Source organism: Magallana gigas, chromosome 5 (assembly GCF_963853765.1).
Source record: "Magallana gigas chromosome 5, xbMagGiga1.1, whole genome shotgun sequence".
Classification (NCBI taxonomy): Eukaryota; Metazoa; Mollusca; class Bivalvia; order Ostreida; family Ostreidae; genus Magallana; species Magallana gigas.
The window spans coordinates 44,964,076-44,975,903 of record NC_088857.1 but is presented as its reverse complement, the minus strand read 5'-3'; the positions used below and the strand labels follow the sequence as shown (position 1 = coordinate 44,975,903).

General features: G+C 33.1%; 1 protein-coding gene across 2 annotated transcripts; it reads right to left on the bottom strand.

The window, feature by feature from the left end:
* Nucleotides 1-1,225: 1,225 nt before the first annotated feature.
* LOC105323930 (uncharacterized) lies at nt 1,226-5,399 on the bottom strand. 2 transcript variants are annotated; one of them, XM_066085128.1, is made up of 4 exons: nt 4,320-5,399; nt 2,466-2,594; nt 1,951-2,044; nt 1,226-1,596 (listed from the first exon to the last, which is right to left on the bottom strand). In XM_066085128.1, the coding sequence occupies exons 1-4, from the start codon at nt 4,417-4,419 to the stop codon at nt 1,257-1,259; spliced, it is 663 nt and encodes a 220-aa protein (XP_065941200.1). In that variant the 5' UTR covers nt 4,420-5,399; the 3' UTR covers nt 1,226-1,256. The 2 variants fall into 2 exon arrangements, with proteins under 2 accessions (XP_065941200.1, XP_034320344.2); XM_034464453.2 differs by having other exon boundaries at nt 2,466-2,621; nt 4,320-5,397.
* Nucleotides 5,400-11,828: the final 6,429 nt, after the last annotated feature.

Here is an 11,828-nt window from a genome sequence, read left to right as displayed (position 1 = left end):
AAAGTGATAAATAACGCTTTATTTGGTTTTATAAAGCCATAATTCCATAATATCATTTCGTTACTGTTTGTTGAAGGTTTTTTTGTGCTTCGAATAAATTTTCCGGTGGATATTTTTTAAGGAAAGGCGTATGAGTTGTTCTACAAGTTTTAGACTAGGTGCATAATGCGCATGCTTGGCGTCAAATACATGAACCTGTTCTTTACCCTTCGTATGTTTCGTACTGATTGTGTATGGAATATACATGGTCCAAACGTGATAGCTGTTAACCAATGATTTCCGTATAATTTAGCAGGAGGTAAGATATTATTAGTATAATGGTTTGTAGTTGACCTAATATGGTTTATACGTGGTCAGTAAATTCCACATGGAATTTACTGACCACGTATTCACCATATTAATTAGGTCAACTACAAACCATGTAACGAGTAAATCTTACCGACTGCCTTTGTATGAATGGCAAAAAATGAATATTAATAACAATAAAAAGATAGGTTTTTAATTTAAAGTTTTTATTTGTGTAGAACAAGAACATGAAGTCCTAATACTCTAAGAATGACGTCATAATGCTCAAAGAGAGTAATATTTTCTACTGACTATGTATGGAATATGTACATGGTCTTCAAGTGAATGCTGTTATCCAATAATATTGCTAGATTTTAGCAGGAGGTAAGATATATACTGTTTTACCTTTGTGTTTCTCTTTTTCCGTCTGTGTGTCTCAGTCCGTAACAAATTTTCGTCAAATATTTCTCAGCAACTATTCAACGCAGATGCTTTGCTAAGGCATGTCTTATTGTGAGATACATTTTTGTACCAATCGGAAATTCAAATTCTTGTTGAATGATCACTTTGGTTTTTTAAGCCTAATTTCCAAACAAATTTGCGTCACAGATTTTTAAGCAACAGTTACTATCAATTGCAGATGCTTAGAATTTTAACACACTCTTTGTTTAGGGATGCTATGTGATGGGATTCATTTTTTTTTAAATTGACGTTAACTTCCTATTTAATGACGACTTTTGCTTATGTTTATACATGTATTTACATCAGAGCGGTGGTAACACTAGTGAACATTGGCTCACAGAGATCTTGTTGTAACAGATCACCAAAAGTTAGTATTAATGACTAATATACAAACATCAAGAACCAAACAGGAGAGTTATTTATTCATCACAGATAACAACGACATAACATCTAAATACGGTTGTGACATAATTTAACGCCAACTGCTGTCATACGACGCTGCAATGCTATTAATAATACTCGTTATCACGTTCTAGAATAGACTTCCTGCTTTTTCTAACTGTAGAATAAGTTACATCTTCCAGCTGAGAAGAAGTTGCATATCTTTCATCTTCCCGTTCTGATACACCTTGTTTTGGACGACTGGAATGTAAATGATCATACTCTCCTTCTTCATTTTCTACATAGATATCATCATTACGAACATCATTCATTGTAGTTGAAGTTGTGACGACGACTTCATTCTGGTTCTGGTTTGTTCCAGATACAAGCATCATGTCAGAATATATATTATTGACTGTCGGGGACGACTGTGGTTGCTGAACATCATTCTGGGAATCAGGTAACTTGCTATCACAAAAGTTAGTTACCATTTTTAGAATATACATAATACATGTATTGAGTAACGATTGTAAAGTGTTCATACCATCAGGGACGTATATAATAAGATAAGTAGTAGGTATAAACGTCCCAATACCAAAGGAATAATCACAATATTGGCAAATGCAATGATAACTTTACAGTTTTTGAGTGTAAAAACCAACTTCAAAACGTTTTAAGAAACAAAGATGTATTAAAAGTAACCATTGTCGATACATTCATTCAAACTAGTACATGTTTATTCAGGAATCTAGTTTTTAAAATCTTCATTCGGCTTTTAGTGGACAATTTAGCATTAGCATTTTGTATCTCAATAGGACTCACCGTTTACGCTTTTTAATGTAAAACCACAAGAGAAGAGCCGAAGAGGTCAATGCAAAGACAGCAACAAACAGACCAACAATGGCTCCAACAAAATCTAAAAAGGGACGCTACTGCTAATAACATTGTAAAACAATTGCAAGCAAGCTAAAACATATATGATGTTTCATAATTTATTTTCCCGTTGATGAAACCATATTGCTCAAAACATTTCTATAAAATATTGAATAAATAATTTTCTGGTGGTAATACAAGAGGTAACCGTTTACCAAAAAAAACAACAAAAAAACCAAAACAAAAACAAAAAACCAAAAAAAAAATTACATATAACCATGATATTGTTAAAAAAATATCCTAGCTGCAGGTCTATAGCTCCTGGTCTGAAAAAATTCGGATGGACGTCCTGGAAGCTACATTACCACCCATTGTAAAAATTGTGTATTAATGGCACATAAAAATATGCGCTTGACTTGGACCGATTGACCTTATTTATACGCAAATTCTCTCAAAATGAATACCTTTAAATTCTTCATTCTTGGAGTTCAGCTCAGGAAATTTGACTGTTGTGGTCGCTGCAACTTCAAATGATGGTAGTTTAGATGACGAGACGTCTTCAGATGATCGGTCCATAGTGGTCAAAGTGCACTCTGATCCGTTATATCGAATGTATGAATCTGAATAACATTCGTACTTTAATTTACTTTATATATATATATATATATATATATATATATATATATATATATATATATATATATATATATATATATATATATATGTCCGTTTTTAAAACAAGGCAGCTCGATTGACTTCAGAGGAAAACAATTTCGCATAAATTCGGACATGTCACGTCAATCCAAAAATTTAATATATACCATTATATGTGATGTTTGCAACAAATTTTATATCGGCGAAACATGGACTACATTAAGAACAAGAATCTGGGTGCATAAACAGCAAATTAAAGAGCCAGAGTACCGGAAAATAAAACTCAGCGAGCACATCGATGTATGCGGAGGCGGGCAATTTAAAGTGTTTCCTTTTTATAAACTTTTTACAGAGAGTGCAACGGAAAGAAAAGAAAAAGAAAAACATTTTATTCAAACTTTAAAACCTTGCCTCAACAGACTGCTATAATTACGCGGCAATATCCCTCTACAACGTAAACTTTAACTATGACGTCATTGTATTGTAGACGTCACCAAGTAACGTAATTATTTTAAAAACGTCTGAAGATTGAATGAAAGCGCTAACGTTTTACTCTGTGTTGTCTTTCATTTTTCAAATTTTCTTTATATATATATATATATATATATATATATATATATATATATATATATATATATATATATATATATATATACATGTACACACACACACACACATTTTTTTCGATATAGCGATGATTATAATACGGATTATTCAAAACTTTTTTTTAAAAAGTATTTACTTATAATAACAAGATATCTGTGAGCCAATGCTCACTAGTGATACCCCTGCTCTGATGCGAATATGCAAAATAAGCAAAGTCGACATTTAACAGAGAGCTGGCATCCGATTGGTACAGAAATATATCCCACAATATGGCATGCCTAAACAAATAGTGTGTTAAAATTTCAAGCATCAGCGATAAATAGCTGCTGAGAAATCTTTGAGGAAAATTTGTTTGAAAATTTTGGCAAAAATAAACAAAGTACTCAATTAACACGAAGTTGACGTTCGATTGGTACAAAAATATATCCCACGATATGGCATGCCTTAACAAACACTGTGTAAAAATTTCAAGCATCTGCGATAAATAGCTGCTGAGAAATCTTTGACAAAAATTTGTTTGAAAATTTTGGCTAAAAATAAACAGAGTCATTATTTAACAGGAAGTTGACGCCCGATTGGTACAAAAATATATCCCACAATATGGCATGCCAAAACAAATAGTGTGTTAATTTTAAGCATCTGCGATAAACAGTTGCTGAGAATTCTGTGACGGAAATTGGTTTGAAAATTTTGGCTAAAAATAAGCAATGACGTCATTTAACAGGAAGTTGACGTCCGATTGGTTCAAAAATATATCCCACAATATGGCATGCCTTAACAAACACTGTGTAAAAATATCAAGCATCTACAATAAATAGTTGCTGAGATAAATGCGACAGAAATTTTCGTTACGGACGGACAGACAGACAAACAGACAGACAGACACACAAGGGTAAAACAGTATACCCCCTCTCCTTCGGAGCGGGGGTATAACAAATTGAAGGTATCGATTAATTTTATACATCAATCTCATTATAAATAATCAGTAGTACTACTACCAGTGAATCAGACATGCAGTAAATAACTATATTTATACATAAGTACTTGTGCATACTAACCATTATAACCACAATACAGTGGAAGCTGTTGTGTACAGTCCGTATAACTTAAGTTCAAACTGGCGCGGAAGTCTTTTATGCAATTACATCTTTTTTCCATTTCGACTTGAAAAAAAAGAATCACAAAAATATCTACGTTACAGAAGCAGTTTTTTAAATGAAACTAAAGATATCATTAAAGCACAAATTCGATTTCTTCAGTTTTTTAATCGATGAACATTCTTCTCTAATTTGTAAGCATTTTACTTTTTAAGGGGGCGGGGGTAGTTGTAAATAATTAACTTGAATAAATGAATGCTAGAACTCGGCGCATTATAAACTAAAACAGAGGTACTTGGGTACAGAAACACCCCTTCCCCTCCAAACCCCCACCACCAGGTATCAACACCCCAGGGACCTTACTCATTTTTTTTAAATCAAATTTCCCTTTCATTATATATTCATTAACTAATGTATACATTCATTGCATAAATTACTTAGAATAAACATTTTGAAGAAAAAAAACCATACCCCTCTATATATAATACAAAGTTGCATATCGTTGCAAACTTCGTCTGCCAGCCTAGAGGTACTGCCGATGAATATTTGTTGAAATGTACCATCAAACTACATTTACCGGTAAAAAAGGGTGACCTCAAGTCGGAGCCCGATAATACCATTCACTGAATATCCATCTTCAACCAACGGAAGTAAAAAAAGAGTAAAGTCCCGGGGTCTACGTATTTGGGGGTGGGGTGAAGGGGGGGGGGGGGTGGTGAAATGTGAGGGTGGTCGATCTTGTCACGTATATCACGTATACTGCATTTTATATGACAGACTCGTTATATAGCTTTTGGTCTACTATAAACAAATGGGCTTACAGGCATTGACGGTCACCAAAGTATCATAGCCCAGCCCCTTAGTCTGCAAGTCAGAGGGTGTTATTTCCAGATTCATTTTGGAGTCTCAATCTTAATTCAAAACTCCTCTGACTGTTACTTCTGTCAATTTTAAATAATTCACCTTAAAGTTTTCTAGTTTATAATGTAACATTGTTTACAGACCAACAGCAATAGGTTACCCAATTGTCTCAAGAGACCTAAAATACATAGCAATAGTTGTCACCCTCCTTAATAAAAAGCCTCCAATTTTAAACATTTAAAGCATTTAAAACAATTATGACAATTACAGTGAAAGTACAGAAATACATATTTAAATTTGACTTATCACTATGTTGCCATATTGGCACAACCCAAAGTACACGAATCCCTAATTTAGGAGCCATGCAAGCACAAGGGTATATTGACGTGCATTTATTAATTATATATTGTCACTTTGTTGCTATATTGGCACTACCCAAAGTGCCTGGATCCCTGACACAGGAGCCATACAAGCAAAGGGCTTATTTGCTCCACCTTAGGGCCTGAACCTCTGATCCATGGGCCATTAATTTCCCAATGTTGGCAGAAAGCTTCATGAAAATCACAACCATGCATTTAATTTTTTCTCAGTTGTGTGGGAGTAGAGAGGAATATTTTTGCATATTAGGCCCCATCTATGACCCCAGAGGTGGTAAAGTTGAAAATTCCTCTTTTCATATAGATGCTTTAAACTAGAGACGGTAATAGTTGGGCTTATAGTTTTCAAGAAGAAATTAAAAACGTAAAATTGTTAATGCACGACGCACCGACGCACATAGACCGATAGCCATAGGTGACACAGGTGACACACAAATCAAACTTTAGATTTGCTTTACTGTTCAAAGCGAAAAAGTATTCATGAGCCCAGAAAAATAAAGACTGTCCCAATATTTATTTATAATGACACAAAAGGACATAGCTAAACATGCTAGATAAGGATAAATTGTGCTCTCACTTTGTATAAATTTCTGTTCAGAAGGTTTATTTTAGAGGGAATTAATGGGATATCCAAGGGACCCTTCAGCCAATTCCATATCCCCGGAAGAGGCGTTCGAAGTCTAACCTGGTTTTTTTATATATCATAATGATGAATTATTATACGCGGAAGACGTCCTTCATGATGTAACAACATCTAATTAAACCAACTTGGGTTGATTTATGATGGAGCGAACATTAAAGGGGCATGGTCACGATTTTGGTCAAATTCTATTTTTCTGTTTTAATTATTTACAATGCTTTAGAAATGCATTTCAACTGACTAAATGAAATTGGAGAGTCAATAGTGAAGTTATAAGCAAGATACAGGGCTCACAATTCTTTGTCATGTAAACAAGGCTCGTGCCCTGTTTTGTTTACATTAGTTCAATATACCGGTAAAAGTTCTTTTCAAGCTGATTTTTCCATCTTCTTATTCAATCAAAGCATAAATAAACATATCTTAACGTTTACAACATTCATTTTTTGTCTAAAACTGGAGTTTTCACTTCAATGTTTCAAATGTAAACAAAGGCTTAGTTTACATAGCAAAGAATTGCAAGCTCTGTAACTCGCGTCTAACTCCACGAATGACACTTAAATTTTGGTTGCCTATTAAAAATGCCTTACTGAAGCTTTGTAAACATTAAAATCGGGAAAATAATTTTTGACCAAAATCGTGACCATACCCATTTAAGGTAAATAGAATTATCTTAAACTTCAGTCGGAGAATAGTTTAATGCGTTCTGTAAAATATAAAAAAAATCAACACTTGCATTCCATGTACACTCTGAAGGAGTTATCAGTATTGCACTTAACATCAGAGGAACAAGACCTGTTGCACGTGCTACTTGGCGAGATAATTCCATGAATACTGCAGACGCAAACACAGAGGGAACCCTAAAAGTTGAAAAAACATCCACCATATTTATGATCCTTGATAACAGTGTAAATTGATAACCTTAATTTGCATATGAAAGATATCTGCAATTTTATTCTGCTGAATGTTTTCATGTAAATTTTATAGAAAATATTACAAACTTTATCAAAAATGAATCCAAATCTAAATAACCTATAAATCTATTAAATGTCTCAAATATGTAGTGAAACTTTATATAAACTGATAATGAAAGACTGATACTAGTATGTGACATTACCTTAAGAGCAAAATATATTGGTTCGTTTTGTCTAGAGGTACAATTCTCCTTTTGACATTCCAGGTAACATCCATCTTCGGTGCGTTCTTGAAGTCGGTTATTGTTTGGAAGTCGGTTATTGTTTGGAATTCGGAAATAACCATTGCATAAAATTGGAAACTCAAAACAGCCTTTGAATGAAGATAAATAAAGCTTGGTTGCAAATCGCTCTCTTTATAGAACCATATTTTCTCTTGAGTCAGCTGATATAAATAGTTCACTAAGTTGAGTCAAGAATTTAATGGATAAAAGTGGTCTTTTTATACCGTTTCCTCTTCAATTAATTAATTAACATCGATGAATGCAAAAATTCTAAATAAGAAAAAGTAAAATATTTTAGTAAATACTCGCACTTCAATTATAAGCTGGTCGTTTATCGTTATTAATGCATACAATCGAATCGATGGAATTTCAAATATATTGACTGTTACACGGTTGACTTAATATAGTTTACTATTTTTGTGAACACGACTTAAATGAGCAGTATATAATAATTTGTACATGTAATTTACAAGAAATTTTTATTTTGTCTCTAGTATGTGGTCCATTTTATCCTTTCGACTGAATTCTTTGTTCTAAAATCCTCCTAAAGCTTGATTTAAAGTTTGAATTGACGTAATTCGAATAGTCAGACATGTGAGTTAGTACCACTGAGCAATTGTGAAAATATACTTGGACTCAAAATAATTATTTGTGTAAGATTCATGGGTACATGTATGTTTCGTAACATTCAGGGTAAAAGCCCATTTAAAACGAATTTAGGAATAATCTTATTGTTTAAACATTTATTCAGCTACTGGTTTTGATTACCTATATAAGCAATCCATGGAGTATATTTACCATCTACCGACGAACACAATGGTCGTATAAGTAATTCTGTTAATGAATCAGAATTACTGTTTACAGTTGAACCGACACCAGTTCTGCAGTTTTCAATTAGTGTTGCCCAAGTTCGATTCAAATTGCTAGGTTGACTATCTGTAAGATTTAAAAAACAGATTTTAATTTTGATACGGTTTTCTGATGTCTACAAAAAATTTCATTATTAATTGTAGTGAGACAAAAACTTACAAAATAAAACTTACTTGTCAAATAAAACATCAACGTAATCGTGTTGAATGTAAAAATACTCGATTTTTCAGCCATTATCACAGGACTTTTAGAATTATTACTTCCTGGTTAAAAAAAAGCTTATTATCAGGTTTTTACGCAAATCAATATAGTTAAACCCAGTGTTTTCGACGATGGCGGTGTCTGGATGTGCTCATTTATTTGTTTGATTTTCAATATACTTCACGTTATGCAGGTGTTATCGCTGCAATTAAAAAAAGACTTCTATTTAAATAGACATATTTTCCAAGCTAGCATAAAATTTTCCTGATAAAACGCACGTTCTTTTTTGAAAGAAGGCATTCCACAACACATGCGTAATCGCTTCCCAGTCTACCGTTGCGTAGACATTTTATTCTACATTTAATATGAATTTTACATTTATTTCTTTTCTGCTTCAATTCAGATCTTGCTTATCATCGTCTCAAGTATTTCAAATTTTTATTTATGGTCGTTTAAAGCCTGTGCTTAATTTTCTTCAAGGGAAAGTGTTTACGAAAAGTCGTGATATGTCGATTACATAGTTTCCTTCTTGTCGTGCTAATCTAAACGTTCTTTACTGACAATTTTATGTATTTTGAATCATGTAAATATTTAATGATATTCATTTCAACGAACAAAGACAAGGATACGAAAACACAAGCCAGCAATTTTTTTGTAATAGATAAACCATACATTTTACCCCCCCCCCCTCCTTCGAAGAAGGGAGGGTATATTGCTTTGCTGCTGTCTGTCGGGCGTTCGGTCGGTCCACCAACAGTTTCCGTTCATTTTCTTCGCAGAGGATGAACATATTGAACATATTGAAACCAAATTTAATTTCAATATGTTCATCCTCTGCGAAGAAAATTAGCAGACTGACTCTAAAAATAATTGGAATTTTTAAACGTCCAAGGGGCAAAACTTTGTTGAAAATGCTCGATCGTACCCAGTATCGAAATAGATATTATCATGATTAAACTGCATACCAAATTTCAATCATACAGGTATTAGGATAATAACTAGGTCAAGTTGAATTTTGGGTACGATCGAGCAATTTAATACAGAGTTACGCCCCTTGGACGTAGAAAAATTCCAATTATTTTCAGTTTCCGCTCATTTTCTTCGCAGAGGATGAACATATTGAAATAAAATTTAGTATTCAGGTTTATCAAGATAATATCTAGGTCAAGTTGAATATTGGGTACGATCGAGCAGTTTCATGCAGAGTTATGCCCCTTAGTCTTATAAAAGTTTCAATTTTTTCATTTTCTGTTCATTTTCTATGCAGATGTGTCAATTATTTGCAGTTTCCATTCAGTTTCTTCACAGATGTTTTAAAAGGGGGGGGGGGGTGGGGGTGGGCAAAAGTGTTTCACAAACATTTCTTGTTATACTGTGGTGTTGTGTAAATTATACCATGGTTTTGTTCATGTCCCCGGATTTAACTTCACGAGTCGAAGTAATCACATAAATGTTAAAACCATGTATGATGTATAATATACATCCAAGTGTTTTTTACTTTCGTATCTTGTTAAGAATTTCAAATTTTTAAAGGACTACATCCCATTATTACCAGATTTTCTCTAGGAAATGGACAAGGGAGAAATTGTACAGTAGCTGTAAAATGTATTTACTGTATTATGTCGAATATAATCTTTAAACTGTATTTACTGTATTTTATCTAGTATTATAAGAAGTTGTGTATTTGTAATATGCACCCCACCTTCTCTCACACACTTTGGGCTTGAAAATTGCATGTAGTGAAAAAATGTAGTTTGGATAATATGCGCAAAGACAATTGACTCAAGTTTTCTATGAATATACATATTTATTTATACATAAATCATTTATCACATAGAAGATTTTCTCTTGAAAGCATAGGCTTAAATTAAATAAACAATCATAATGCTGTGAAAACAAACAGGTATTGACCTTAAGGACATAACAATTTACATTTTTTGTATGTAAATGATTTACGATTTTGACCAATACCTAATGGAAAGAAACCCCAACAACAAAACAATAAAATGAATTTTTTTCGAAGTTCGATTGTATACAAAATTTTCTCGTGGACCAGATATTTAAGACTGCAAAGTGTGTCAGGTTGAATCTTGTGATATTTCATAATGGCTATCTGCTGTTGCATTTAGGGGTGTACTAGTGGGGTCTAGAAGGATTGGATTTAGAGTTGATTGAAGCAATGGTGTGCCTGGATTAGCGATAGTGTCTGACGAGGATTGAAGCACTGGTAGATCATTACTATAGTTGTCAGAATTGTCATCAAATGTATCATTTACAAAAATTGACAAATCTTTTGATAGATTGTCATTTTCCTTTTTTAGTTTCAAAAGTTCTGTCTTTAGTCTAGAAACTTCTTGTTTCAACTGATAGTTTTGAGAAGATACATGAGCAAGCTTCTTCCTTGTTTCTATTATAGCATTGTTCAGTTTTTCTGCATTTGTATCAATTTGTTCAGTTCTACGGAGAACCTCCTCCATTGCAATTTCAGGTGTATATTTTTCACGTTGCATTCTTGCAAAAATCCCAGTTATCTGAAGGGTTGAGGATTTAATTTCTTCCATCTTAAACTAAAAAGAAATCTAAGTGGTAGAAATATATTTGTTATGTGTACATAAAGGATTTTAAAATGATGAAGGGAACCCTTCCTAGTAAGGTTTTTACTTAAAACCAAATTATTCAAATCAATGTGAAATGATCTGTCTTCGGATACATGTATATAATATGTCACTTTCATCTAAAAAGTTGAGACAATTGCCTTACAATAGTCGCGGTGAAAAAGGATGTACATTTCCCAATAATAAAAGCGCTATTCTTCCTTAGGAAATGTAAATCTCTTCTGAGTCTTTTTAATAAAATCACTTCCGCTGTACATACATGTTATCTCGATATTCAAGACCTGCCATATGCACCTTTTTCTTGCCCAAAAGACCTTGCCCAAATTTCCCATTGTATTGTATTATTTTCTTTGGTTTTGTATAATTTTCAATTTGTATTCTTTATATTTTATTTGTATAATTGTAAAACTTTTATTTTGTGTTATATAATTTTTGTGTTGTATCTTCGGGACAGTTTACTTTTGTTTGATACGAAGGATTTCATCGGTTAAATATCAACATAATGAACTTTGTAATGCGCGAGGCGTTCCGGGATGTTACACAACTCAAGGGTATCGGAGCTAAATAGAAGACTTTGTCCTGTACGTACGGAGGAATAGTGCCGTACGTTAACGATACACGTTACATGTGTTGGCAAATTTATCGACGTTGAATTCATAAAATAGGGATCATTTGTCAAGGTGTATCCATAAGATTAACATTAATTTTGCT